Source organism: Anarhichas minor, unplaced genomic scaffold (assembly GCF_050575085.1).
Source record: "Anarhichas minor isolate MPS153535 unplaced genomic scaffold, ASM5057508v1 ptg000043l, whole genome shotgun sequence".
NCBI lineage: Eukaryota > Metazoa > Chordata > Actinopteri > Perciformes > Anarhichadidae > Anarhichas > Anarhichas minor.
Genome location: NW_027466489.1, coordinates 7,081,887 through 7,099,818, shown reverse-complemented (window position 1 = coordinate 7,099,818; position 17,932 = coordinate 7,081,887). Strand labels below are relative to the sequence as shown.

Here is a 17,932-nt window from a genome sequence, read left to right as displayed (position 1 = left end):
TCTTTTCAACAAACTTTAACTGAAAACCTCATAAACTATTGTTACATGTCTGTACAAGAAAAGATTTTCCTCTTAAAATGAATAAATATTGTTGCAGTTGTGAGTTTTATTGCTGACATAAAGAGTTTAAATGTTTATTTTGGGTCATTACTTAGTCCGACCACACAGTCATCTGTGCATCACAAAAAGCACTGCTCCAGGCGACACAGTTTTGTGGCTCAAGGAAGGAATCAGCAGCAGTGGAGGAGATGTTAAATGCATCGCAAACTGTACCGTGTCATTTTGAGAGACAGCACCAGGAACATGAAAGTCATAACATACGAATGGCTTATTAATAGTTTAGTACACTCTCAGTGGTGCTGGTATTTGAAATGGACAAGTGGTAGCACACCATCTCCAATTCTAGCTTTATCATTAACAATTTCACAAAAGCATTTTGCATATAGGAAACCCGGGATGCCTAATTAGCATAATATCTCAAAATGTCGTTTGAACCAGGGGACAGAGAGGCTAACTGTTTGGACTTCAACACAACCTAAAAGTGGGGACTGTGTTAGTTATTATAAGTACCATCCCAAGTCTCCTTTCAAATGCCAATTTTCCTCTCTGTTGGAAAGGATGCTGCTTCACACCCGTTCATAAATCAATTAAGACTCCTCTGTTAAGTTACGGGTTTTATTTGAAACAATGAAAAAGTGTTTGATTCACCGCTCAGTTGGCATCAAAGTTGCCTTCTTTCCTCTGATCTGGAAAAGGCAATTAACGGTCCTATATCATCACATCTCGACTACCGTTTCCCCTCTCCTGTTATAGTTGGAGAGAGTTAGTAATGTCTTGGTGTACGATGCAGCCTACCTGATTATCGTCCTTGTCCATGCTGGCATCATCTCTCTTAAGGATGAATTTCTTCTGGAAGTCCATGTTACGTTCATCCTTGATGTGTTCGGAGAACCTTTGTTCTGGGCTGTAGAACATGAGGACAAAAGGCATGCTTTGTAACATACTAAAACAAAGCTAGACAAAACATAACGTTTGACTGCGTTAGAGGAAACATTGAAGCATGTTAACAGCAGAAAGTGGCATGTTTAGAAGTGTCAATACTAGAACTAGTACTAAATCTGAATATCAGATCTGCACAGATTTTGTTTGTCCACTTCTGAGTTTTGTGATTTGCCGCGGTATACCAACACATCCTCACACATTAACTGCACCTGGCTGCTGTTAACATTATAAACACCTCGACAAGAAACTATTTTTTCCAGATTTGGCAAAACTGTATTTTTAACCAGATGATTTGTACGTCACACTTTAGGAAACTTAAAATCACAAATTTGTAACTTAACAGTTGTTATTTGTGTTGGTGGCTTTCCCATCAGCCCCTAAATGAATCAACGTTAAATTATTTCCCTTTTACCGTTTTTTAATAATACATTTAATACATTTCCTGGCTCAAATGGTTAAATTCCCAGTGATGCTACATTTATTACCTACACCTATTTTACTTAACAGCTGTTGGGTAAAACCAAACTTTAAACAGCGTGCGGGTTGCTAAATCAAGAATTTCTTATCTCTCTCCATCTAAAGTGCACATGTGTGCTTGATAATGTGTCAGCTTTCAGCAGAAACAAACTTTCCATTTGCTTACATGTTGCTGGTCTGTCAAAACTTTGGTTCAGGGTTGTTCTTCACTCTGCTCAAACTTCTAAGTTTATATCTGTGGGATTCTTCTGTGGTTTGTCACAACAATCTCAGCCACATGGGTTTGTTATTGTGTGTTCCCTTGAGGCTGTTTACTTTTCTTCTGGATTTAATTGGCTTAAGATAGCCCGTACTTGGCTACATCTGAATAAAATGTCATGTTTCTTGAAGTGTTTTAAATGGCTGTACATTCTATGCCTTCCAATATAAAGATATGGGACTGCAGCTGCTGAAGTCTGGACCACAGTTAGGAGCTACACTCACATGCGCGTGTTGCCCGTCTTGTTGATGATGACAGCCTTGCCTGTCTGATCTACATTGTGGTCCATGCCGAAGTAGGCGGCCACACGATGCAGCAGCATGCGGTGATAAGACGTCATCTGCGGAAACTTCTTATACTGGTTACTGCAGCGGACACAAAAGACAAAGTAGCACATGTTATTACAACACTGCACCTAATTGTTTTTGTTGAATGGTGTAATGTCTACTGTCACAGGTATAGTTCTTTTCAGCATTCAAAATATGTTGAGAAGATAACCCCTCTCATGTTTGTTCTATGAACAAATGGATTTGCATTCTGAGGGATTGTCTGAAAAAAAAAAAAATATATATACCCCATCCCTTTTCAAACAAATTTGCATTTTAGATATTTTCTAAAGAGCAGTGATAAATACTCCAATTATGTAATTTGTGTAACTCCTGTACTACTTTCTGTTATCTCGTTTCCCACAAGAATTGCCCTCTCTATGATTTTTTTTTAGTGTGAACAAGCACGATATTCCACTTTGGGGACAAATAATTTGGCTATTGAGCACAAGATGATTTAGTGCTTTCAGACAGATTTAAAATCATAATACTAAAACAGCACTATTCTGTTTACAGGGGAACATGAGTCCTGAGCCAGAAACACTGGCAGCCCAATAAAAATCAACTACAACTTGCCATATTTATATCATCAGCACAGCAATCTATAAATAAATTTAAATAAAAGAGCGGTTATGAAGAACGTGGCTTACTTGTCGTCATTAATGAACTCCAAGATATCTTGTTCTAGTTTGAGCAGCATCATTCGATCCCTGTTGGGCCAAAAGGGGGAGAGAGAGGGAGAGAGATCAGAGGGGCAGTGTGTCAGTGACTGACCAAAGATCAAAGGTATGATGAATGGCAAGAAACGCTTGTCTCACTTCTACTACAACGGTGATCCTTCCAAAAATCGTTTTCAGACTGCATTTTTAATCAGACCTTCATTACACAACTGGAGGAAATCATGTTGGCATTTTTGGGGGATATAATACATTTTATATCAACAGTTCATCTACAGATAGAAAGCTGTGTGTGTGCCAAAAAGATGAGAGAGAGAGAAACACACACACGGCATGCTCCCGAGAGAATTGTATTTTATATATGAGCTTTAAAATGTAGCATTCTGTTGCACTCTGGGAAGAAAATTAAGTGATAAGACATTTACTTTAAGCTAAAAACGAATTTATTATTCAGTTATTAATCAGTATTTCAGCTCTAGTTGAACAGCTGGCTAGTTAGCTTTTTAATTTTTTTCAATCAATATTATTATTATTATTTAGACAAAATCCATAGAGACCGAGGTCTCATTTTCATAAGTTTTAGTCATATGAAAACAAAGATAGCAGGAGTAGCGAGAACCATCGCCTGTACAAAATGAAGTGATTCGTTTTTAGGGGGCATGTTTCATCACGTTACGTTTTTTCCTCCTAAATCACGATAATGACGAACGTTAAAAGTCGACAAAGTTCCGCATGCAGTGGACGTTAACTTAACCCAGCAAGTATGATCGGTAACGGAACATAACGGAACTTAAACTTTAACGGAGGGAAATGAAGACGGTGTAGACATCTTAACGCTTATTGGCCAAGACTCGACACATCAAAGATGTTCTATTGCGAAGATCACAACATCACCTTTTCTCCTCGTCTCACGCCGATCTGAGAAACGCTGGCTGTGAGAGCTGTGAGAGCTGTGGATATCAGTAAACCTTTGGTGGCAATGTCATACCTGGGATTGTTTTTCAGTGTGTTGACCAGAAACTCATGAACGTCGATGCCCGTGGAGTCAGTGTATTCCTGACTGGAGTCTAACAGAGAGAAGGAAACCGTAAATAGGCAGGCAAGAGGAAGAAAAGGTTGAGGGACTGGTTATGTACAGTAGAGAGAGCGAGAGACACTTCCGTAAAGAGCTCCTAAAATGTCACCCCAACAACGAAATTCCAGGTTGTTCAGGGAGGATAAACATAAGAAGCAGATAGCATGAGACACCAGCTAGCTGCTGTTCTTCAATGCTTTCTCTCTCTCTCTCTCTCTCTCTCTCTCTCCGACACACACAAACACACTATTCAGGGAATCATTTCCACTATACTAGACAGTTGGGCCATTTCATCTCTACTGTTCTCAGAATCTAATGACGCCTGAGGGCCTCTGCAGAGAGAGGGAGTGAGGAAGGTAATTTGAAAAACGATCGAGGGGAAATTAGCTTGACATCATATTAGTTTGGGTAACTATGTAACAGACAAAAACTTTTTTAAATGACTTATGTTGAACATTTTAACGAGCATTCATTGTATTTGAGAAAAAAGAATGACATTTAAAAAACCTAGCTCAATTTATTATCACATGCTTGACAGAGCTTTCCATCTTGTCTTGTGTAGAAATAAAAGCACGGGACAAAATGGATCGAACCTCCCGAGTTGCATCTTACCACGTGACAGCATCTTTCGCGGAGCCTTGTCCTTCTTCTCCTTCTCTTCATTTTCATACTCGTCCTTGGAGGACTTCTCCTCTTCCTTGTCTGATGGACAGCTGATGTGAAGCTGGATGATATCCTGGAAAACCACATTCCATTGCTATGAGAAAAGATGGTTACATTTTGAATTCTAATTTTTCGTTTAGTCTATTAAGCACCGTTAATCCTACACAAACTGTAGTTGCACACAAGAAATTGCAGTGTCGGCTGACCACGGGGCGAGGAAAGAGGTTAGTGGGAGGGGTTAGGGGTTAGAGACGGGAACAGTACCGATTCTGGAAGTCCATCATTGGAGAACGGACCAGAGGACTCCTCACACACTGCCAGACTCCGTACCAGCTTCAGTTTGGCATTAGACTGAAACAGAATCACATATATATTACCTGTAAGGCTAATTAATTTAGTTTTTTTTTTTAGGGATTTTAAATGTAGCCGATACGTATATAAGTTCCCTGTTATAATAGGACATTAATCATTGTCACTTACAGTAAACAAGGTTCTCTAACAAGCACAGCTCAAACACTGCTGGTAATATGAACTAAAGAATGGGTAGCTGCTGATTCAGCACCAACGTATCTTGAAATAAAAAATAATAAATGCTGAACTAAACTAAAGGGTACATGCACCACAGAGTATTATCACAATCCGCCTTTTCACTTCCTGTATTATTGTTTTTTTTTTGCATTGTTAGGAGCAGGGCATGCACGGGATGTTATGAACTCTCTTGAACTCTACTGCCTTGACACCTTTAAAAGATGCACATAGGTCTAAAAAATAAGTTAATAAAAGTTTAAGAGAGCTACAGTTTAATAATACAAATGTTAGGGTTTTCTTCATTTAAGGGACAATAACTTAAGATAATGATCAATGAGCAGAAGCTTATGATGTAATTATACAGGGTTCATGGCTCTGTACACCTACTTATCTAAGTGTCAATTACATTTATGACGGGACAAAAAAGGCCTCCTGTATTTATAGTTAAAAATAAAGAAAAGCAATAATCCAACAAAAATAATAACTGCTTAGTTGGCTATAAACTCTTGATTTCCAAAACAAATTTGGTGAAATCTGCTGTTCAGCTGCGTTAAACAATGAGAAGAGATACTAAGAGGTGGTATGAACGCAATAATGTCAAAGATAAGACTCTCTCATATCGACCGGTGCAACTGAAGTTGACAGCCAACGTCCCTACAGACGGTCACAGTGTGCTTCCACTGACCGTTTACGGCCGAAAGACACAGACTGCAACACCAGTCAAGAGGTCGAAGCAAGACAAAAAAAGATCAACTTCACTCTATATCTGAATGCTGCTTACTCAGTGTTCGAGCTAGAGAGATAAGACCAACAGCTGCTCCACTCTACTCCACACAACTCACCCCATTTGGGAGTCAATCCAGCGAACTAACATCTAGTAATGATATTATAGACTTTATCAACAGTGTTAAGTGGGTCGGTGAGGTCACTTTACCAGACCTACTTTTAACCCTCTCGTGGGATTTAAGATTTTAAGCCGATGATAGGTAGAAGTTGGTCCACTGCAGTTGAGAGGATTAGTACGTTAATAATGGAAGGTCATTTTATACAGCAAGCCAGCATGGAGTTATTCCAGGGTTTATTTCAGGGAGAAGGATTACAAAGTTATCTGGTTTTGTAGTTTAAGAAAAGGGGGGAAATAGTTAAAACCAAATTGCTCACCTTGGCCCTTTTCCTTCCATGGCTGTGATTAGGAGCCCGTTTCTGCAAGAGAAATGTGTTATTTCACTAATCTTAATAATAATAATGACCATGCGTGTGCCTAAACGGGTTTGTAACAGGGCTTCTAAAAGACGCATGTGCATTTTATAGATTGTCAGCAGTGAAAGTATCACTGTAACGGCTGTGCTATGAGCTATTTCTCTAGAAGTGTGTCCTCGTATCCAAAATGATCCAAAATCTAAAGTCTAAAACGGTTGAGTGAAAAATACAGAAAAATGCTAAAAGAATATGGTGTGCATATATAAGTATGAAGCCTTTCCTCTCTAAAAACACTTAAAATATGGACGCATTGTTATGGACCAGCTGAATACAAATGATAGCTTTGCCGTAGCCAGGTTATTGCAGAGCATGTAGACACACTCTAATTTCCTGCTTTCAATTGGTTTTATTGAATTATTAAACAAATCCATCACTGTAATTCACATAATAATGGTCTATAAGTTGCTACTAGCACTTTTACTGTATATTCCTCCCACCTGTGCATCCTGGGGGGCACCATCCTCAGGCTCCAGGCCCTCTCCTGTCCCTTCCTTGGTGCACTGTGGTTGAGGGGAGGTCTTGCCTCGACTGCAGGGCTCAATGAGTGGCCCACTCTCTCCCTCCTGCTGGATGTCTGTTGTCAGGCTCACTGACATCTTCTTAGGGGAGGGGGAGAGGGTGGGAGTTGGGGGAGGGGTTGGGTGGAGAACCCAGGAGTGGCTGACGGAAAAGAGGCAAGAAAGAGAAGGGAAGTCAAGGCTCCGACAGCTCTAAACACTAACAGGCTGTAAAAACGAATGACCAAAGAGTCCGATGCATACAGTATTTGTGTGAGAGTGTACTACTATACTATCTACCTGTAGGTGGTACCAGATCTTTGCTAGACTCTGTACAGTGAGTCTGGATGGGAACCACACAGGAAGATGAGGGGAACCCACTAAGGCAGTATACTGGGGTGGGCTGCAGCAGGGGGCGAAGCGCAGTCCATAGCACGCCTTAGCCTTCGGGATGGGGCTGAGAGGAAACCGTACGGATGAGAAGAAACTGTTAAATGACTGGTTCCTGCAGCACAACTGTGAATATCTTACACTGGTTTGTTTCATTACATGTTCAGAATAGGTTGCGTCATTTTAGGGAGGAAAACAATTCCGAACAGATACAGAAACTACATTGTTGGTGACAAGTTAAGACTATTAACATCTTCATTTTTACATTAAATAACGTATATTTGTAATGTAATTGTAATCTCTACCAACATGACATCTATACGGCTTACACTTCCTGAGTGACAACTCAACTCTGACTAATGAAACTTTAAACATTATGCATCACGGTGTTTTAGCGAAAGCAAGAACTTTTTCATTTCATTCACGAGAATCAGTTAAGATAATTTCAGTACAAACAAGACTTATGAAAAAAAAAAAAGACACAACGTTACAGGAGTATCAACATGCACGAGAAAAAAAAAGGCAGCGATATTTACAGCGATCAGATGAACTGAAGAGGCAGCAGCTAGCCGGCCAGATAAAAGGGGAGGGGCACACGAACGGGCCAGCCACCACCTCAGCGGTCCTCGCTCGGTTCTCTCCCTCCGGCTCAGTGCAGCAGCATGGTCTGTCCTCCAGTCAGGAGCCCTGGACACCAAGAACAGAAGAGGAAGACACGAATGACGTCATGTTTCACACACTGAGTGACTCATCGCTGCTGCTGCTGCTGCCGATTCTAGCAGGGAGGGGGACAAAGCAGCTGAGAGCGCACAGCCTACTGGCACACAGTGCTGCAGATCTCTACAGCGTGGGCAACACTCTTTGTGAATGGAACTGTTTGTTTTCTGAGAAAGAACAAGTTAAAAAAAAAAAAAACGGGTTTTCCCCCTTCAAACTAAAAGACTGATTGCAGTGGAAATGATGAAAATACCTTTACACAAAGAATCACTGAACTAAATATGGATTTTTCGGTACATAGATTCTGTACATTTGGAATGGTTACAATGCTCATCAATTGATACACCAGCACTAGCTGCACTTTCTCACTCTCGCTGCTCTCCAACAGTGAGTTGACACACACCTCGACAAAGCCCATTCTACCGTTCTCTGCTACTAGCTGGTGCTATTTGTACTGCCACACAATCAAGAACGCAATGCATGACAGAAGCAGGATGGTAGTCGTCATTTGTCTCGCCAGCTTCAGTTTAACATACAACATAAAAACACCTAGACGTATCCCAGTTAAACCCTCAAGACATCTTCTCGCAGCAAACTCAAGAACTTAACTAAACATCCACCAATCACACAACACATTTAGAATCAAGCAGCGCCTCCTTAATCTTCATGAACAAAAAAGATTATTATTACTGCAATAATCCTATCCTTATCATGACTAGCATTCTTTCTTGCCCTCACTTACTTCCTCTAATTGACATCATTAAACCCATTTTCCAAGCATGGAAAAACAAGACACAGAACCGCAAACAGCTTTGGGGTGAATTCTGGCTATAAGCCAGTATCTCTAATGATAAGCATTACTCCCGTGCACAAACGCAGACAGAGATGAATAACTACCCATCTGTCCTCCAAGCTTATATCTTCTGGTATCACAGGGTCAACAGCAGCATCAATCCTGCATGAAAGGAAGATGACAAGTATGCATGAAATACCATATGCACGCATAGTGAGATGAAGCGCGAGCGAGCACAAATTGAGGCATCAGAAGCGTGATTGCCAGATTCCATGCATGCAGCATGGATGAGTGCCGTTCATGCATGTCCCTGCCTGTGCTGCAGGATGGATGAGATGAGTGAACAAACTAGGCAGGGATTCCCAGTGTGGGGAGACCCGGGCAAGGCAACAGCAAAGGCGTCATCAGCAGCAGCATCAACAGCATTACAACACATCACTGACCAGGACACCCACATGCCCCAACCCCACTCTGCTTATATAAGCCGGCCACACAGTAGCACAGAATACAGCCACATTGTCTACTGCAGACAGATAAACATGCCCGACACTTCCAAATAATAGCCTCCTTTTGCTCACACACACACATACAGTGTATTCTTGCACTAAAAAATAAATAAATAATGGTTTTGGATTAGATATTCATCCATCTCAAGTGTCAATCTCGAGGCTGAGTGGACCAATAGCATAGCATAGCAATAACAGGGAGGGGCTGAGGACAAATTGTGAATCAGAGCCAGAAACGGGGAGCTGAATAAACCAGCTTTACCTGATCTCTCTTCTCTCCTCCTCTACCCATGCCTCTCTTATGTTTCCTCAGCTCTCTCCTCAACACCCCCCACCCCCCTGCTTCCACACACATACACACACACACACACACACACACACACACACACACACACACACAGTTGCCAAGGAGATGGTAACGTCATTCTCAACTGCTGCCATTTGTGTTGGGCGAGTAGCAGTGAGAAGATTGATATTAAAAATAAGTATGTGGATTATAATGTGCACAGACAGAAGGATACTGAGAGAACAGGGCAGGATGCAAAGAAAGAAGAAGTGAGAGACCGTATGCTATTGCTGCTGGAAATCTTTAACTGTGGTCCAAACAACAATGTGGGCTCTCACTTCTCCAGGTAATGTGACATCAAGTAGCAGAAGTCAAATTAGTGCTGCTGAACTATTAAAGTCTATGAAGATGATCAGTGACCAACACATCACATTAAAATGACACAAGCAGCGACAGGAACAGGTCATGTTTGCATCAACACAAACTTAAATTGCAAGTCTGAGAAGAGCAGATGAGGAAACCAAATTTGCCTCAAGTAATGTTGCACTATTGTTGATGGAAAATAGCGATTGTGTTAATTATCTCAACACAGCAGTATGTCCATGTTACCATCGTGTTGTCGTAACGTTCCCTGCCCTACCAGTGTTATACTATGGTAACTAGTACTAATAAAGAACATATTTATTCTTATGCAGTGGTGACACCAGGTGTTATCTGGGCCTAAGAATTTAACTACAATGCGTCGTGACACAGGCTGCACACTGCAGCACTGCCCGTTGTGTCCCAGTTTAGTCAGTGTGTCGGTCAGCCTGACACAGAGCACTGTTGGCTCCACACCAGGTGGGCCAAGAATGAAGCCAATGTGGAAGTGCCTTAAACTTGCATTCTCTCGACCGCACATCAGCGGGTCACTCCTCTGGTTGCAAACGGTCAGATTGTATAGAGGTCTATGAGAAAATGACTCTACTTCCCACTTGATTAATTACCTCAGTAAATATTGCAAACATGACATTATGGTCTTAATCGCTAGTTTCAAGTCGTCTTCAACACAGCATAATGTTCATTTAGTCAATTATGGTCCCTTTAAGAGTAAAATAGACAATAAAGAAGGATATGCTTTAGGGCGAGGCTAACTGGTAATTGTCTGGTCGCTACCAGAGCCGTATACAGCGTCTCTAACACGGCAAATAAAAGGAGTTTCCTTTGAATGAATTAACAGTGTCTTACACCCGGGTGAGAGTAGTCACACAGCAGCTATTATAAAGGTTTTCTGCCACAAAGCCCTTACTGGCAGAAAGTAGTAGCAGTAGAAAGAGTGACAAAGTCAAGCATATATAGAATGGATTGATTTTAATAGCTTTGATGTACTTGAAGTGTGCCCTGTGCAACTCTATTATCTTACAAAATATGGATATCGGATCGGGACTCTGCATCGACAGGTACTAAATATTAAATGACTCGGACTGGGATTGAGGCCAAAAAAAACTTTTTCCAGACATCCCTTACCAACACCAAAAATCCCCATGATCCTCATCAGCTGTCTTAATGCAGTGCAGGTCACTCTGACCCAATTCACACGCATTACCAAACCACCAGCTGAGACCCACCGGTGGTACACCGCCCTGCCCCCCAGTGTCAGGTTACCACACCAAAGACAGCCAATGGAGGGACACAGTGAGTGAAAGACAACAGGGAGCGCTTATATGTCTCGTCATTGAGAGTATGCGTGTCTGTTAACAAACGTATATCACCATTTCAGACCGTAGACTAGCCAGACCAAATATTCCGTGCAGATATGAGCTCACTGTCAAATTTAGCTGCTCCAGGTCAAGCTGGGTCAGGGTCTCAGCAATAGTTAGCAACGGGGCAAGACAGAGAAATGAGAGGAATTCTCCTGCATGGTAGCCGGTCTATACAACGTCTGTTAACTGATCAACTCATCAGATAACTAATATCTGGTTCACTGGCAGACATCATGCACATGGAGCCAAAAGCAAGAGCACTAATAAATTAGTTTCAAAAAAAAAAAAATATATATACCCTTGGTTTTTGTTTAATTATATTACCCTTGGTAATACCCTTGGTTTTTGTTTAGTTATATTGAGACAACATCCACAGTTAAAATGTGGACTTATAATGAATGGGCTTCTATTCATATTTTCTAGATGAATCATATAATTGATTATCATCATCCATTCTGTAAGGAAAGACAATCCACCTACAGAAGAACAACACATATACAGTTACAGTGCAGAGACAGTATAGATGGACAGATGAACCTACAGTAGCCACCTTTTCTGTCCCACTCTGATTATTTCTCTTTAATGACAGCCAGAGTGCAAGTGAACAGAGGATGCCATCTCGTCCTATAATTTTGTGTGGGTAATGATTGCGAGCCGCTATTAGTAGCAGTTATTTCTTTCATTCACTGCATTATTTGGAATTTCAGAATGGAGGAACACAACGTAGCAGACGTGCCTCTCCATTTTCTCTGCAGAGGCTGAATGAAAGATGAAGGTGAATGGAAGCGCAGAACGCTGCAAACAGGAGCGAGCGAGCGCGTACAAACCCACAGACAGCCGTGGGAGACACGTACACAGGCAGTTCGACCCAATTCAGCTCCTCTGTATTCAGCCTCGCCCGTTTGACGTCACAGAGAAGTTATTTCACAAAAGGCAAGCAAGGTTATGTCTTCACAGAGTGCAGGCTAATGTGTGTGTGTGTGTGTGTGTGTGTGTGTTGTAATGGCAGAGTTTGTGCAAGCACATATTATATATCAGCAGCGCTGGAAGTGTGTGCGTACCAGTGTTTGTCGGTGTCAGAGAGGATTCCCCTTTGCGTCAGTTGCACAATCTCACACAGGGAGGGAACGAGAGGGGGGTAGGCAGAGCTCTGTGGACCGTAGAGGAACGGTGCAGGCAAACTCTAACTAAAGCGGTCTGTGCTTCACACAACACAAATGGGGACACATGCATTATTGGCTAATACACACATACAAAATACTGTACATGTAATACCTGTAATGAGCTACATAAAATGTGATAAGGGTGACGGTATGGATCAGAAAAACAGACCAGGGAAACTTAGCTGACAACAGCAACAAAAAAACTTTCTGAAGGCAGAGGAACATTATAGAAAACACAAATGGGTGGGGGGGGGGGGGGGGGGGGGGCATGAAAGGTTTATCTTTTTCCATCTACGTCTCTCTCTGTCCTCCCTGCCAACCCCTCTCTCGTCTCTCTCCCAGTGCTATGGGGATACCCCTTCCTGCCTTCCGCCCTCTCCATGTCAACCCCTCCCATCAATATCTCTCTCCATCCACCCACTTTTAAGTGTTAGCTCTTTCCTTCCTCCTCTTTTAATGTGTCTTCTTAAATTGTCAGGCCTACTGCTGACGCCATCCTCCTCCACTCAGCCAACCCACTCAGTCCTGTGGGACGAGCTATGACTCACTCTCTCCCTCCTTCCCTCCCCTGTTCTCTCTCTCTCTCTCTCTCTCTCTCTCTCTCTCTCTCTCTCTCTCTCTCTCTCTCTCTCTCTCTCTCTCTCTCTCTCTCTCTCTCTCTCTCATATATATATATATATAGAAGGATAAAGACACAAGGAGATGGTGGGTGAGGGAAAGAAAGAGACAACGACAATCTCCCTTCTGCACAATGAACGAATGGCAGTGGAGAGAGAGAGGAATCCTCATCCTGCATGCTTCGATGACGAAGAAAACAAAGTCCTAGTATGTGGTTGAAGGAGCGAAATATGGAATTCCACAACTATTAAATAATCACATTGATTAATGTAGAAAAGTATGAACCAAGGAAAATGTAATTTAAGAACAATAAACTATAAAACTTGAATTTCAAAATGGCCCCCTTTCTTTATTCTACGATCCAGAGATCGGATGCGAGTTTGAACTAACATCTTGAAATGTTCGTAGTTACTTTAATGGTGCATTTCTTGTTACAACAGGCTGTTGGGGCAGGACATAACAGTGCATTATTAACTGTAAACCAAAAGGACACGTCCGAGTATGCACAAATAAATCTGTTTAATAAACTAGTAAAGACAGGGAAATAAATTTAAGGGATCAATCTTCAATAAGACTTTACCCTAAAACTATTAAATAGTTTTAAAAAATATGGGCGAACAATTGAAAATTTACTTGGGCGCCCCTTAATATACCTGGGCAGCCTACCCGAGTAAAGTGTGTGTGTGTGTGTGAGAGAGACTTACTCATGTGACTGAACTTGAACTGCTGAGATGGGAAAATGTTAGAATTAAATTGTGCTCTGCGTCAAGTATATTTCTTGAAAACAAAACTTCAGCTTCAGAGCTGAAACTGTTTTGTAGCTTTGTGCTGAATCACCTGACTGAACACAAACTGAGCAAACACATTTACAGTATTAAGGACTGACAGCAACATTCTAACTTAAAACATAAAACACAGATACTGAACCATCAGCTGCTAATAAAAAGGTCTGCTATTAATACATAGATAGTAAAATGTGCGATCTGTGAGGCTATCTTGTCCTCTCAAGTATAGTGAGGAGAATTGTGAACGATTGTGCTCAACTTGAGCTGCTGATGTAAAACGAATACTTGTGTCAAAATGAAATTGGGTGGCAGCTTCCGCACTCATTATTAACCTTATGTAATCCATCAGCTTCTCTTACTGTGAGGAGGAGGAGGGAGCAGTAGAAGAGACTGGAAGAGAGAGAGAAAAAAAGATGGAGGAGCAAGGGGTGGCTAGTGAGACAGGAAGAGAGGAAAAACCTCTCAATGATGAAACAATCTGTGCTGTTAAGTGATTGGACCAAACTTCCACCAATGGGAGGACCAGCTCCATGGCAACAGGCTCTGTCACCAAGAGAAAAGCAGCCATATCCCTCAACACCCCCATATGTTTCTCTCCCTTTCTCCCCCCTCCTTTCCCCAATTACAAGGCCCGGTGTATTTATCACTGGGTAAACACGAATAAAACAGCACACATAGAAAACACACACAGCATCCTCATGGGACGCTTATAGCATGAACAGACACAACAAACACACACACACACGGCTTGCAGATGGACACACAGGCACACAGACTTAATGGGGCTCACACAGTGATCACAATGTGAGTCATTCGCGCAGTTATTTAAAATGTGCAGATTGGCAATGACTCCCCCCTCACACACACTGGCTGCAGACAGTTCTGTTCCTCTCCGTCCTGAAGACAGCAGTGACTAACTATCAGGTCTGCTGGAAGTGAACCTTGAACTAAACAGACTGAGCTCACAGACACAAGAACACACCTCCAGAAGAAGGAAGTAGGCCGCAGCAGATAGGAAGTTCCCTCTCTCTCTCTATATATATATATATATATATATATATATATATATATATATATATATATATATATATATATATATATATATATATATATATATATATATATATATATATATATATATATATATATATATATATATATATATATATATATATATATATATATATATATATATATATATATATATATATATATATATATATATATATATATATAAAAATATATATATATATATATATATATATATATATATATATATATATTTGCGCAAGATGAAGTCTGCATGCATCAGAGAGTATCATTCCTAAGTACCATATCAGCTAGCTTTACAGGCTATCTGAGAAGCTAGCTGAGAAGCTAGCTGATATGTGGCAGTAAACCATAGGACACCAGTCTTAACATTTGATGTCAACCCTAAAAAGTTACTCGTAGCATAATAATACTGGACTGTAGCTTAACAGCTGAAGATGCTAAGAAAGCAGTGCATGCTGGGAGATGAAGTCTCTCAGAAGCAGTGATACACGCTCAAGTACACCCCAAAACTTATTGGGTTGGTTGTAGCTTGACAGACAATTGCAATATTAATTTTATCTATACAACTTTATCCATCAAACAACCATATTAGCGCCGTCCCTCTCAAGATATCCCTTTCTCTCTCTATTCAGCTGGTGGTCTATAGCTAACTCGCGCCGCCTCTAGCTTATGATGAACATTTTATCACCCCGTTAGGCAGCTTCCTCCAGGTCACACCATTGTAAGGGGCCAATGACTTGACCCTGGGTTCTGTACAACGTCCTCAGACCTCTTCGTCTGGTCTCACTGTCCATTTCTATCTCTTACGGTTTGCCCCCAACCGTTACTGGCTCTTTGTGGCTGTCTCTCTCTCACCCAATATCTATTATGTTCTGCCCTATCCAGTTTGAGAGCGGAGTGGAGCAGCAGCAGTTTCTGCTCCTCCTCAAAAGCATTTTGTGATCGCTCCAATCATCTCACATTTGCTCTTCCATCACACCCAGAGAAATCCATCTCCTTTCCGCTCCATTGCAAATATGGCGAGTCCTGTCTTTCTGTTGCACAATAGAACACAAATAGAAATGTAAAGACACCAAAAACTGTTCCAACCTGGACAGAAAATTTTCCATTATCCTGAGTTTATGAATAAACACTGAAAGGAGCTAAAGGAGTGTGGAGTAAGATAAGAGAAGAGAAGCAACTGGAGCTTCTGGCAAGTTTGAAATCAGTACGTCTGATCCTTTAAACACTGCACATAAGTTGTTACAGCAAACTTCATGCTCACTGTGATCGAAACACATCACATCCCAACACAAAATACCACAAATAAAGCTCAACAAAATCTCACTTTGCTTCCTATCTGAGTGCAGATGCTCATGGGATATTTATATATAAAATAGACGGTGGAGGAACACCTTTAAAACATTGTCAGACACTTATTATATTGTAATTCATTCCCACACATGCCGGTCCGAATAATCAGTGACCGGCTCTTCTGCCAACAGCGGGGTCTCTCCTTTATGACGGAGCTAACCGCTACCGTTAAGGAGGTCGTACTGACTTGCACTGCGTCTTAAAAAACACAACATTTTGGAAACAACAACAGAGAACATAAGGAAAACTTTGGAATACTTGAAGCCCATTATCATCCCTGTCCTGATCAAATTATATTCATTCATAAAAATGTGGAAACTCACAAGCATGCCGTTGTAGCAGAAATCTACATTTCAAAGCTGTGTTAACAACATGATTAGCCACACTTGGACACTGTTGTGAATCGCCCAGTCTCCAATACTGTGTGGATCAATACAGGCTCAATCAATTCCCATGATTGACGCACATGCAGTGGCATAGTCAAATGTGACTAATGACCTATTAATGACACGACAACGGCACTCTGGGAACGGACTGATGCAGGATCTACATGTTTAGAGGGCGGGATCAGTGGACTCAGATGATATGACGCACAACCAAGGGTTTCCCTCATACACTATTAAACTTTTCACTTCTTAATCTCAACCATCATAACTCACATTTTAACAAAATTTACTGAGCCAAGGCAACAGCATAACCCTTGATAATTACACCATCTCCTCTGACATGTTCTAAAACTTCTATTGACATCGTGAAAAAGTTGCTCTTCGCTATTACCTGAGAAAATGTTAAAAAACAGCTGGATGTGTCCCGATGGCGACCGACGTCCTCTACGATCTGCACAAACACCTCCATTTGCCACAGTCACACTGAATGACAGCTGGCTGGCTGGGCTGCCATGCCAAAACAGTGATGGAGAATCGAGTGCTGCCAGCCAGCCAAACCCGGAAGTCAGGCATCCAGCCAGCGGAACAGTCCGGCTGTCTATGTTGGACCAGCAGAGAGTGTGGTCTCTTACAATGTCGCCTGCACACTCGAGAGTGTCCAGCCGGAAGGCAACATGCCAGCCATTTAGAGCTCCATTCAGCCAACCGACACTCAGCTCAGTCTGCCATCCAGCATCCTCCTTCTACTGCTTCTCAGTGTTTCTTCTCTAACCGTTGTTCCTCAGACACCGAGCCACAGACCTGCAAACTCTAGAGTAGTGAAGAAGGTGACGAGACACAATACTAAGTGGGGCAGAACATTTTTGTGAAATTAAGCCTTTTGGAGCAAGAAAAGAACACCGAGTGCCACAATTACTAATTTTGTCGGACGGCATATTGTCTCAGAAATAATTGCTGTAAACAATATTGTAATTTGAAGATACTTTTATGGCAGTGATATAATCATAGTATAATAATGCAAGTACACCTTTTAAAATGTTAAATGGCACTAAGTGCCTTTAAAAGAGTAACAGACTTTTAATTCTAAGAATATTCAGACACTGGATTTGGAATAAGAAAAAAATATTAAAATATCCTAAATAATTAAAAGACAAAAACTGAATTAGTATACGTCTACTCCACTACGTCTCAGAGTTTTAACTTGACTGCATTTCTTTGACAATATTAGTTTTTAGTGAGGGTAATCTGTCGATTGAGATTCTTCATACATAATATGAATCAGTTCATAAACATATGACGCATTATTAAGTTGGACAGTGGCTCTCAAACGCTGCTCATCGCAGGGAAAGCTTTGTCAATCAATCAGTTTGCTACAA

The 17,932-nt window shown here is 41.3% G+C and overlaps 1 protein-coding gene across 20 annotated transcripts in view; it reads right to left on the bottom strand.

Annotated features, from left to right (window-relative positions):
• Positions 1–17,932, bottom strand: part of r3hdm2 (R3H domain containing 2) — a 49,783-nt gene that overhangs the window by 20,440 nt on the left and 11,411 nt on the right. For 11 of the 20 annotated variants that reach the window (XM_076111043.1, XM_076111042.1, XM_076111056.1 and 8 more), the window contains 10 exons: positions 7,691–7,841; positions 7,065–7,221; positions 6,705–6,927; positions 6,169–6,210; positions 4,744–4,830; positions 4,429–4,573; positions 3,730–3,808; positions 2,715–2,774; positions 1,963–2,103; positions 856–964 (listed from right to left, as the gene is read on the bottom strand). In XM_076111043.1, the coding sequence (XP_075967158.1) occupies positions 856–964; positions 1,963–2,103; positions 2,715–2,774; positions 3,730–3,808; positions 4,429–4,573; positions 4,744–4,830; positions 6,169–6,210; positions 6,705–6,863 (822 nt within the window). In that variant the 5' untranslated portion in view covers positions 6,864–6,927; positions 7,065–7,221; positions 7,691–7,841. Of the gene's footprint in view, positions 1–855; positions 965–1,962; positions 2,104–2,714; positions 2,775–3,729; positions 3,809–4,428; positions 4,574–4,743; positions 4,831–6,168; positions 6,211–6,704; positions 6,928–7,064; positions 7,222–7,690; positions 7,842–8,768; positions 8,827–12,259; positions 12,922–17,932 lie in introns of those variants that run through there. The other 9 variants (XM_076111048.1, XM_076111053.1, XM_076111049.1 and 6 more) reach the window with 4 other exon arrangements.